At 38.3% G+C, this 12,814-nt stretch overlaps 1 protein-coding gene across 6 annotated transcripts in view; it reads left to right on the plus strand.

Annotated features, from left to right (window-relative positions):
* LYPD6 (LY6/PLAUR domain containing 6) overlaps positions 1–12,814 on the plus strand; it is a 128,011-nt gene that overhangs the window by 73,726 nt on the left and 41,471 nt on the right. For 5 of the 6 annotated variants that reach the window (XR_005651230.1, XM_039855239.1, XM_039855238.1 and 2 more), the window contains one exon: positions 12,068–12,256. Coding sequence is in view for 4 of the 6 variants with exons in the window: in XM_039855239.1 (XP_039711173.1) it covers positions 12,068–12,256 (189 nt within the window). In the remaining 2 variants the exon portion in view is untranslated. Of the gene's footprint in view, positions 1–12,067; positions 12,257–12,814 lie in introns of those variants that run through there. The other variant, XR_005651231.1, reaches the window with a different exon arrangement.

A 12,814-nucleotide genomic window follows, 5' to 3' on the forward strand; every position in this document is an offset into this window, starting at 1 on the left:
GTTCTGCCTGGGTCTGGAGCCTGAACTTAATGTCTATCTTCTCTGCTGAGATGGAAGAGAGGAGAAGGAGGAGGGGCTGGTCAGCTCTGCTGCTTGGGTGTGGTCCTGTTGCTGCCCTTACAGTGGCCTCCTTTCCAGTCTCAGTACCTCCGCCTCTTCTTTGGCTGATAAGATAAAGTGGTTTCTCTGACCTTTCTTAAAATATGAAAAACAACAACAATAACAAACACAACACATGTTATCTAAAGCTAGGGCTTTTCTTGACGATAAGTGCCCTAGGGGCTCCCTAGCATTCTTTGAGTGGTCCTGAGTGATTTGCCCACAGGCAGTGCTGGAGGAGCATCCAGGGAGGTGGAGTTACTTGGGTGGTTTCTTATTTTCTCCAGCTCTGATTCCACTTCCTTAATTTTGAGAAGGCTTGCCTTTGTCTGTGTGCTGGCTTTTCCTCTTTTTTTTTTTTCCCCCTTTCCATGAAAGTGGAATGGACAGTATGTATTTTTATTTATTAACCTAATTCCTCTCAGAGAAAAAGCGATACTATTATTACTAATAATAAAAATGGTTTTTGCATTACTATGACCAAGAGTGGCTGATCCAGGTTATTAGGGAGGAGCCCTCCTTAAGGAAAAGAATACATAAATTACAATCCTAAAATTAGGAACAGGGCCTTCGCATTGGCGCATGCAATCGGGACCCTGGAGTTTATCCTTCACTCACTTTATGATAAATCCACTTCTGGCTATGACAGTGTGATTTTAACATTTTTTGTTTTCTCTAATATCGTGTCCTATTTCTAGTATACCCATTCGATTATTCATATGAACCTAGACGTTTATCTTGATCTTTATAAAATGTAGTACTGGGTCAACCCTGTCTCTATTTCGTCCTTCTTAAAGATGAGCTGCCCTAGTTGATAGGAAGAAATATGGACCTCTTTCTGGGTTTCATTGATAATGCCTTGTCATTTCCTCCCAGAAGGCCTTTGTAGGGAGGGTATAGCTGTTGTGTCACCTGGCTCCACTACCAGGCATCTTTCAAATATGTGGCCTTGATTATAAGCACAGCAGGTCAACACCACGCCATGATCACTCTTGACTAAATGACTCAAAGATGTATCATCTCTCCCTGTATATTAGGCAAGTCAGCATTTTCTCCCATCCTTTGTGGGGATTTTTAAGAATTACATGAATGATTTTACTAAATAGAGTTCAACAATTTGGATATTAAGCTGGAACTATTAACAATAACATATACAACAGATAACATTATCTATAGGTGCCTCATAGAGGATGATGAATGAGTAAAAAGTGTAATAGAAAACAAGGACAAATGAGGGACAGAAATAGGAAAACTCAGTAAAAAGGAAGAAGGGAGAGGAATCTCACATGGCTCTTTCAGTATCTGTAGTCAGGAATCAGTTTTTATACCTGTATTTCCTTATCCACAAAGGCTAACTCAGTATTTTTTACCCATAAAGAGGGAATTATTTAGATACAAAAACAAAAGGACAGTCTTCTTTTATTAATTAACTACTACATCTTTTTTTTTGCCTGAATGAATGCTATGTAAAATCTTATTATATTCTGTTTTGCTACAGTAAGATTTCTTTAATAACCATTATTTATGAACACTTGAAATGAAGGTGGTGCATTACAGAATTCTGACCTCAATAATGCAGAGTTAGGAAGTCATCTTAAACATTTTTTTGCCTTCAAACCCAGGGTGAGGAAATTCTTCTTTCTCAAAATAATTGTGCTAATTTGAAAAGTCAAGTTATAGTTTAGACCGTGAGTTTTAGTAGATCCAATACCCTTTTACAAATGAAACTGAGATGATCTTAGAGCTATCAGGAGACATTGTATATATAGCTCAAAAATATTGGTTGATCAGAAATTGGAAGATTGAGTGCATGGATAAATTTGTTTTTAAAAACATATTCTTCATTAAACAAGAAATGTTGGTTAAGTTTAGTAGTTAGCTACTAAAGGAACCCAGTGGTTTGAAAAAAAATGTAGCCATAAGCCATTGTTTTGATGTTAGTTATTTGATTTATTTTTTCTTTTAGCATTTTTTCCCACAAGAAAAGAAAGCACACAGGCTGGCTCTCTTGCCCTATAAGAAATTCTGAAAGGGCTCTCCACACCTATGAAACTAGCAAGTACATTTTTTTGAACTTGAGTTATATCAAAGGCTAAGTAGAAATAGTCTTCAGGCTTTTGACAAAAACTTGGTCAGGATTCTGGGAAGCATAAATAAAACCCTACTCCATGCAAGAGAGAAAATAAGATTTAATGTGGGCTGATTCTTCTCAATCTTAGTAAGAATAAAGATTATGTTAAGTGATTGTTAATGGTTAAATGTAGGCCATATTCTAGTCTCCATATCCTGACAGCCACATGAGCAGATGGCTTATCCTCTGAGGTGAGGAGGAGAACTGTTTGAAGAGGAAAAGCGATGCTTTCTAAGCTGCAGTGGGAGAGAGAAGAAATCTGGCCCCTTCCTGCCTCCGGGGTCCACTGAGCTTGGGAGAAGGGGCACCACCTTCCAGTGTAGATAGGGAAGTGGTATTATTACTGTGAGCCAGGCTTCAGTTAACACACCAAATGATGAAAAGAATGTTTTATGACAGGGTTAGAGATGACAGGGTTGTTTGTTTACATGTGGCTTTCAGAGAACAGGGTGAGGAGCAGCAGGAGGCCAGAGAGCATTTAAGAATGTGGGTGAGCATGACAGTGGCCAAAGACAATTGAGAAAGGAGATTTGGAAGAAATAATAGGCCTCAAGGCCTCAAATAAATCTTCATGCTCAGGCTCTAAAACAAAAACGAGTCGCCCAAAGCACTATACAGTGGTCTCTGCCAATAAAACTGGTTAAACAGTGCAGCATACCTCCACAGATTCACAGCAGGCGGTGTCTGCATTGTAATTATTCCTAGCACTTTCTTGTTTCTGAAGTTTTAGAAACACTAAATCAGCAGAGGAAAGGTGAATGCACCAGTCCAAATGCAGAGAAGATACCTTTATATGGCACCAAGATAACTTTTCTTTGATCAAATGATGGAAGGTATATGCCTAATAATCTAAATGTTGGATTTGGAACTCAGCTATTTTGAACACAAGAGCAAATCTATTTGTGATTTAATCCACTTACAACCATCGTTATGTTTCTGAGTACATTTTGTACGTTCACATTTTTGGAAGGTCTATGGGATGAAAATTTTAAGAAACAAATAAAATGAAAACACAACATTCTTAATATATAGAAGCATTTAATAAAAGACACAAAAACAAAACTTCCTCCAGACTGTCACTCTCTTCCAAGTCAGTAAAAAATGGCAGGCTGTAACTAAAATGTACCCAGTGTTCCATTCCTGCTTAGAGAGTTTTTTGACTCCATTCCCTTGCAGCTCTTTGCCCTTCAAAATGCCTTCTCGTCAGTTCTATAAAAGCTTCAAATTCATAGAGGAAGCAATAAGCATATAGCCAACAAATAGAAGAGAGTTAATACAACATCTTTTAGAAATGTGAATATATTGCTAGCATTCTCAGCCAAGCATCATTTATCCTTTAGGAATTGCAGCATTTTTGATGCAATTGACCTTTAAATCAGTTTGGGACAAGGTAGAAAGGCAGCATTTTCTTCTAAGTCTAGCCTTGCCAAAAGGTTCCAGAAAAAGAAATACATTTTTTTATGAGCATCGATTTTGATGTAAATAGATTCTCAATTCATACTGGGGATGTGTGAACATCTCTTTCCTTGTAGGTTATGGAAATGAAACACCAGTGTCTACAAAGTCCAAAAGAGGTAATCTCTAACTAACTAGGTCTCTATTAGTGACATTTTAAAAACCAACTCTAACCTTTTTTTAATTGATAAGCCTTTAAGAAGTATTAATGCAAGAAGCTTATTTGTTACAAAGGAAAAGTAGGCTGGTAGCTGGACCCTTTTGGAAGACTTTCTAATTGGTCTGAGTTCCTGGTTGCAAGGGACAGAAAGCCACCTCAAACTAGCTTGGGCAAAAAAGAACATTTATTGGATGAAGAATGAAGCTTCTAAGGAAAGAGTTAAAAACTGGCCCAAAAGTCAAGGGTTGCACATAGGTGGGGTTCTTTCTCTATCTCTTGTCTCTGTCTCTCTTGGCTGGCAAACTTCATACTCTTCTTCCTCCTCTGTATGGAGAGGAATATGTCATATACCTCTACTTGAGTTTTACTTCATGGGGGCTTCTGTACCAGAGAGAGCTGATTATCTTTTTCCAATTCTGGCTTGAAAAATACCCAGAAAGGGCTCTGATTGGCCTGGCTTGGCTCGGATATCCAACCCTGATCTAAACAACAGAAACCTGTAGGATGGGTCACGTAAGAACATGATACTCCCCAAGAGCAACACATGATGAGTGTCAGTAGAAGAGCCATACCATGAGCAGGATAGTATAGGGCAGAAGTGATTCTAAATGCCCACTAGAGCTATTGTTTCAACATTATATTTTGATTTGTAGTGTTGTAATGGAGTGAATTCTATTTTTAGAGAAGAAAATAATATCAATAGGTAAATTCTCCACCTTCTGGCATTTGCAAAGAAAGATATTCATTTTAGCTACCGTTAGCTTCATTTTGCACTTGCAGGCTAATGAGGTTATTTCAAATTGTTTATTGTAGTGGACATCTGTGTAATTATGCTAGTCCAGCATCCAGTCCTTCTTCAGGTGACAATTCCTAGATTTTTATTTGGGAAACCAATACCTCTTTTAGTACATGATTTTCATGAAGTCGATACTATGAATTTGTCCCCCGGTGACATGCTAGTTACTCAGCTCTGGCCAATTGGAATGCCACATTCTTCTGGCTGGTTTTTGACCAAGGATGGACTGCCCTGCTATTTTAGGGCTTTTTCTGAATCAGTTGAGAAACCGTCTGGGATAGCTTCTGAAGCAGCTGGCCACAGACTGGGAAAACCTAAATGAGAATAAAGGCAAAAGAGAGGACAAAGCAGAGTTGGGGGATGGAAATTCCTGATAAGAGGGTGAAAAGTCCAGCCGTGTCTAAACTAGGCAATCAGGTGAGACAATAAAATTCTTCCCCCTCCCTTCTTCCCCTTAGTTTTGTTTACAGCCTCTTCGATCTGAATTTCTGTACCTTGCAACAAATGTGACAAATGAAATTATCTTCATGAGCAGAACTATAATTCCTAGTTAGCTCTCCTGCTCCAGTTCTTTATGATCCAGATATCTATTGCTGTAGAACAAATCACCACAAAACTTAGTGTCATGGGGCAGTAACAATCATTTTATTTATCTCTCATGGTCTCTGTGAGTCAGGAATGTGGGAAGGGCTTGGCCAGGTGGTTCTCACTTGGAGTCTTTAGGCAGCTGCAATCAATGGCTGGAGCTGGAATAGAGGGGAGAGGAGCGGGCTGGAGCAACTGGGGACTGTCAGGGCACTGTCTCTTCCTCAAGTCTCAGTAGCTCTGTGTGGACTACTTGGGCTTCTTCACAGCGTCATAACACACTCAGACTGCTCACATGGCTTCATTGTGTGTGTTCCAGGGCACTGAGTGTAAGTCGAATCAACTTCTGTGACCTAGCTTTGAAAGTCACACAGTGTCTGTCTACCACTGTCTTGTCGACTGGGCAATAACATTGGCCCAGAATCAAGGGTAGAGGATGTATACTCCACCTCTCATTGGAGACGTGTCAACAAAATTGCCAACATGTTTTAACACCGCCACACGTTATGAGCAATTCCCAAATTGCAAGAAAGGTACTGTGGTCAGAATGATGTATTTAAATAGACTTAGTTCATGAAGAAATCCCTTTGGTTTATATTTTTGGGATTAACTTTTTCTGGTTATTAAGTCACAACCAAGCCTAGTCTATATGTGCTGAAAACTAAAGCAAGATTCGTCATGATCTTTCAGGCTTCAGAATTACATTTTGCTCTCGTATTAGGCATTTCGAATTTCAGTGTGACTAGCATTGAAATCTGTTTAGATGTGTATTAGTTTTCTACTTCATAATTGCTTACATATTGATTTAATATTGAGGTATTGTCATTTAGTACTTGGTACCTTAGTGTAGCTTCCAGAAGTGCTTAATTATCTGCTAGTGACCAGTTTAAGGAGTTGGCAGTATCTTATTTTATGGACTCTATATGAAATAGCAGGTGGAGTGTGGTCCTATCGCTTTGCCTCTCTGACTAGCGTAGACATCCTCCTTTACACTATCTAGTACCATAGAGTGAAAATCAGAATGCAACTCTTTTCAACTTCCTCCCAAGTGGAGGAAGTCTAATAACTCTCAAATTATTACTTTTTTTCTGTTTCGGAATGTAGCAAGTAATCCATTGGAATAAAACCAGCAGTTGAGTAACTCATGCAAAGGTAATTTAGAGCACAAATTAAATCTGTCAGAGTGGTATTAGATTTGCAAAAGCTCATAAATAACAAATGAAAGGTCACAGAGCTGTGAAAATGAGAGTGTACTTCTTCATAAAGAGAGCTGCAGTCAGGGACAGAATCCTCAGCATATATTCAAATAACAGCACATAAAATGGAAATGCAACATCTTTTCTAAATGTCTAGAACAGTCTAAAGGCACAGTAGACTCCAGGGAAAAGCATCAAAGTCCTAGAAAAGACCCTTTATATTATCTGAGCATGTCCAGCATCATATTCGTGAGGTTTAGAGATTAAGGCTCCATGAACTATTGAGAATCTGTACAGAAAAGATACAGCCTCCTTAGCAGAGCCCACGTTTCAGTAATGGTTAGATGAAATGTGAATGCATGTCACTCATTTTTCATTTTTTCAGTTCCTAGAAAGCACTAATAGAGTGAAGAGCGCTTCATGATTTACTGCAGGAATGTAAGCAGTTGGCGATATTAATAAACAGTCTTGCCCATCTGATTTTATTCATGGAAAAGAGAGGTGAGAAATATAGCCCTGGCTACTACAAAATAGGCAGGTTCTTTTACTGTGTGTTGTATATAGATTTTTCTTTTTATTGGGGTTGATTTCTTTAAGGGAACAAAAACTTTATAAAACGTAATGTGTGGGCTTCATCAAAATTAAACATTTTTATGTGTTGTATAGACACCATCAAGAAAGAGAAAATTCAACATAGAGAATGGGAGGAAACATTTGCGTATTATGTATCTGAAAAGGGCCCAGAGTCCAGAATATAGAAAGAGCTCTTACTGATAAATAATAAAAATAATAGCCCAACTTAAAAAATGGGTGAAGAATTTGAATATAGATTACTCCAAAGAAAAAAATACAAATGGCCAGTAAGGACAGGAAAAGATGATCAACATCATCAGTCACTTGGGAAATGCAAATTAAAACCACAGTGAGATTCCACTTCACACTCACTGTGGTGGCTATAATTTTAAAACAAATTAATGAAAATAATTATTGGTGAGGATGTGGAGAAATTGGAAGACTGATATTTTGCTGATGGGAATGTAAAATGGTGCAGCCACAGTAGAAGACTGGCAGTTCCTTTAAAAAAGATAAACATGGAGTTACCATAAGAACCATCAATTCCACTCTTTGGTATATAGCCAAAAAAACTGAAAACATATGTCCACACAAAAATGTGTAGATGAGTGTTAGTAGCAGCATATTTTACAATAATCTAAAAGTGGAAACCACCCAAATGTCTATCTACCATCACATGGATAAGCTAATGTGGTATAGCCATATGAGGAAATAATTTAGCCATGTAGAAGAATGATGTATTGATTCATGCTACAACATGGATGAACCTTGAAAACACTATGCCAGAAGCCAGGTACAAAAGGCTGTATTCGGTCTGATTTCATTGAAATGTTCCCAACAGGCAAATCCTTGGAAACAGATGCTAGATTAGTGGTTGCCAGGTAATGGGAGAGGAACGGATTTGGGGTGACTGCTAATGATTGCAAGGTTTCTTTTTGGGGTGATGGAAATGTTCTGGACTCGGTGATGGGTGTACGACATTATGAATATACCAAAAAAAGCTGAACCATATTATTTTAAAATGGTGAATTTTATGTTTTGTAAATTTTATCTCAATAAAATATTTATAAAATAAAAATAACAAATCCTAAAAAAAAAAAAAAAAAAAGCAATGTGGTGTGTACAAGGATCAATAACACATGCAAGTGTCAGAGAGAGAGTTCTTTGCGGTGTGAACCTTGATCAGTGGGAAACAAGAGAAAGGAAGGAACCAGGCAGGTAAATTCTTCGTTTTCCTTCCATGGACTATACTAAGGTACAGGTCTTCCTTGAAGCCCTGTCTCTTCGTGGGTGTTGCGAAGTAGGGAGCATAATAGTAACTTAGGATTACATTGCTTTATGTTGTCTAGATTCCTCTCCCCCCGCCCCTACCACCTTTTCTCTCCCTCTCTCCCTTCAGTCTCATTGTCCTGAGCTTACTCTCCTAACTAAAGTCTTAGCACCTTTAGTCCTTGCCCCAGATTCTGCTACAAAGAGCACCTGGACTAAGATGTTAAAGGAAGAGCATGGTAGAAGAGGGAACGAGAAGACATGCTGTCAAATGTTGATTCTATTATTATAGAAGAGACGTGGGTATTTTTGAAGTTATATTGACTGTAGGTGAAAAGCTGACTTTCATTTGTGCATAAAAAGTGAAATTATTCTGTCAAACTCATTGAGAAGCACTATTTTTTAAAAACTGTTTTCCTCTTTATAAAAATAATATATACTCATCAAAAATTTCTAAACATTCAAATTGAACAAAAAAAGAACATTAAACATATACAAATTGAGCAAAAAGAACATTATCCAAAATCCGACATCATTTTAGTGTGTATCCTTTCAGCCTTTTTTTTTTTTAACAATACATAAACCTATAAATACTTTTTTTCCTAAGAAATAATGTCCTGAGTAGAATGTGTGCTGATGATAAAGTTTCAATTGCTTTAAGAGTTTAGAAATTCTCCATTAAACACACAAAATTCATGGTTAAAAAGCAGTTGAACCCCTTCAAATTTGAAAACTCGTGCTACATGAGCCAGGCCTAAAGAATTAAGCTTGCTTATAGTAAGTAAAGCCGATCTCTTTCAATGAATGAAATGATTACTTTAACTTAATCTGTGATCCTTCCCCATGAGTGGGGTGTGTGAGCATGCACACACTGCACGCGTGGAGACAGGAGCCTTAGAAGGGATGCAAGATGATGCTTGTGACCTGTGCTCTTTCAACATCTTTTATAAAGTAAAATCTAACACAAGAAGATATGTAAGGATCATGGGGCTGGAACATAACCTGGAGCGAGAGATATAGGGAGAGGGTAGAAGGGCAGCACCCATGCGTTTCCTTCAATGATGATGGATGGCAGGAAGTCACCTTGGTCTACATGAGCCTCAGCATATTAAAATGCTGGTGGCAGAAGGGACTCTCCTGCTCTCCTTCACTGGCCTTGTCCCTGCCTGGCTGGCCTTGGGGCAGATATTAGGGTGCAGGAGACGTATGGACCATGATTTGTCATACTTAGTAGTTTTAGGAATTGTTATGTTTTTCTGACTTCAGTGAGCTGTATATTTAACCACAGATAATTGCAACATTTTTACTTTCACTTAGAAAACTGTATTGACTGATTTTGAACAAAGCAGAAATAGTAAAAATATAGGGAAAAATTACACGGCATTTACTGTGTGACAGACACTGTTCTTGGTGCTTTACTTATGTTAACTAATTTAATTCTCATAATAAACTTTTGAGGTAGGTAGTGTTATGATCCCCATTTTGCAGATGAAGAAACTGAAGAACAGAGTGGTTAAGTAACTGGCTCAGGGTTGCACAGTCATAAAGTGTTTGAGTAAGGTTTCAACGCCAGGTATCCAGCTCTTCGCCTCTGTATGTTACTTGTGTTTAATCAAGCATGCTGCGAAATGAAGACTTGTGGATGGGTAGCTATGCTGTAGAGGCTGCAGTAAGGTTCATTTCAGATGACATTAAGTAATGCATAACTCTTAGTGCAAGTACTATGCAGAGGAAGATTTTTAAATCGATAACCGGAAAGAATGCTGTGGTTGAGAAATGCTTTAATAAAATGTGTCACTTGCATTGTTTGATATATGTGAAGCACTGGTGTGGACATCGAGTTTCACATTAAAAAGAACTTAAGTTGGCCGCTAGTTGATATTTAATGTTAATTATATCAAAATAAAACAAAATAGCTTTCCTTACTACCCCTCTCACACTGAGCCCTGCCACAGATTGTGCAGAAATGGGAGTGTTGATGTGCAGTGGGGTCTCCACAGGGCGCTGTGCAGATCTGTTCCTCAGGGGCGGCCTCAATTGACCAGAGTAGATATACAATGAAACACTGTTGCATTCATCTAATAGGAGATAATGTTTGTCTCTGTCACTCTGTGAGGGAAAGGTATCATTGATATTTGTTTTCTCATCTTATTGTTCAATCAAGTGGCTAGCATTGTGCTTGGCAGTCATGTTTATTAAGTGAATGGGCAGCCTATAATCTTCCTGATTGCAAATTTGCGTGGGGAGCCAAACTGTAAACAGAAGATGAGTAGCGGGCATGAAATTGGCAAGGCTGATATCATCAAACTGCTGCAGGGTAATAAGAGCTCTACTCTATTTTCTAAAAATTTGTCTACTTTAAAAAAAATAGTGAACATACTAATCCATCTGGAGTAAATTTTAGTGTACTGTGCATTGTTTGGTTTCGGTTAATCTTTTTCACAATTTTTAATCTAGTTATAATTCTATTCAAATTTTTCTTCTGTAATTTTGAAAAATTGCTTGTATCATGGAAATAGTTGAGTCTATTTTTGAGCTCCTCAGAGTGTTCCATTTTCTGTATTCATTCTTATACTTTTTATCGTTTTGCTTTGATTAATACTACTCTATTGTATATTCTAATATCTAATTAGTCCATATCGATTGTCTCTATTGATTTTGTTTGGTAATACAATTACTCATGGTCTATTTGTTTTGACAAAATAATTTTAGAATTATTTTGTTTTGCTACTTAAAAAATCTCCTTAAATATTGGTGTTAAAATTTATAAACGAAATGTCCAAATTATGTTTTCTCAGTCAGTTAAAAGTAAAGTGAATACCTCACTTGACCCCTTGCCTAGGTGATAGAATGGTATGCTTGGAAACTAGTACAATGTGAGGGACAGACTCCATAGGAAAGCAATAAGATGACAAGCGAGTAGCACATATAAATTAAGATACAGATCTACATTATAAGTAAACTGGACAAGTCCATTTCCTTATAATATCAGATTTTACTGCCCTCAATTTTAATTGAAAAGGACAGAGTTAGAGTAGAGGATAGAATGATGTTTGCTTAGTGTTATCATGATACCTTGATTTCATTTCATCAGTTTTCGTTTATGCAACGCAAAACAATCTTTGGAAGAACACAGTATCACCTACTGTTTAAAAATGTGCGTTCAATGGCCAGACTGCCTGGCTTTGAATCAACTTATTTGCTGGACTTCACTTTACACAAAATGGGATGATAATAGTGCCTTCTGCACAGAGTTGTTACCATGCCAATAATATTACATATGTTAAAGAGATTTTGAGTTAGAGGTACTTTTTGGTTTGGGAGAGGACTGTTTACCTACGTTTCTTCTTCCCCTCCTCCTCCCTAAGTCTGAGTCTACTCTGTACAGGTTTATGTGACCAACATGACCCAGTAAGGCTGCACCCTCATAGTTGGCCTTTGCCATTATCAAGGAAATGTCTTTTGGACTTTTGTATGTGACTAATTTATTGTTGCATTCTGGCTGCCTTCCCCTGGCCTCCTGGCAAAAATAGCTGGATTTCATTAACATTCAATCTCTCTTGATACCATCTCTGCTAGATATTAGAGGGGACTGCTACCAATGAAGCTTTAGTGATCTGATTCAGAATAGATTTGAACTTGAATTTTCCAAGTGCTCTAAAATTACCATTTATAAAGTTTCTCTCCATGTGTACCCACTTCCTTGTGCCCTCTGCTTCCTATCCCCGCAACAGGGAGCCTAGCCAAGTTTCTTGTGGCTCTCTCGAGTTGGACACTGAGATGAATCTTGTTTCATATTTCAGGTGCAAGTTCTCTCTCATCATCTCGAATCCCTGCTGCCAGGCGCCCTGTATGAGTGACGCCTCGGTCTGCCATGGAACCTGGCCCTGCCCTGGCCTGGCTCCTGCTCCTGAGCCTGTTGGCCGATTGTCTGAAAGCTGCACAGTCCCGAGACTTCACAGTGAAAGACATTATCTACCTCCACCCTTCAAGTAAGACTCTATTTTCTTTGCTATAGAAATGTCACTTTACTTCAAATAAGATGTGAGTTGAAAAATGGCCGGGAGAAGGCAGCCTTTGATGCTGAGGAAACCTTTGGTGATTTGATTGGGGGGTGCACCTGCTAATGAAGATGCTGTATGTTTTACCCTCACCTTTTCATAGCGTGTTTGTTTTTTATTTTAAGGTAAATCTTAGGCTTGTTTGCTCTGCACCATAACTCTGCTTCTGAACACTCTTCCCTTTGACTCATGCCAGCCTCAGTCAGTTATCAAAGAGAAACTCCATGTCCCAGGAGGAAAGTGTTTGTAAAAGATCAGCCCTTTATAGGCAAGACAATAGCTGTTCTTCCTGTCTGCACATCTCATTCTTGTTTGGTTTCAACGTAATTATCTCCTACAACTTCCTGTTCCCTATTCCTTTTGGTTTCTTGTGTTTAAGAATTATCTAGGGAGTGCACTTCCTTAGAGTGTCTGATTGCATATCGGGGGCCGTACCCACGGATTTTTGCTTTCAATAAGACATTCGGGTGCTTCTGCTGCCAATATTCT

The sequence above is a fragment of the Pteropus medius genome, unplaced genomic scaffold (assembly GCF_902729225.1).
Source record: "Pteropus medius unplaced genomic scaffold, Ma_sr-lr_union100, whole genome shotgun sequence".
Classification (NCBI taxonomy): Eukaryota; Metazoa; Chordata; class Mammalia; order Chiroptera; family Pteropodidae; genus Pteropus; species Pteropus medius.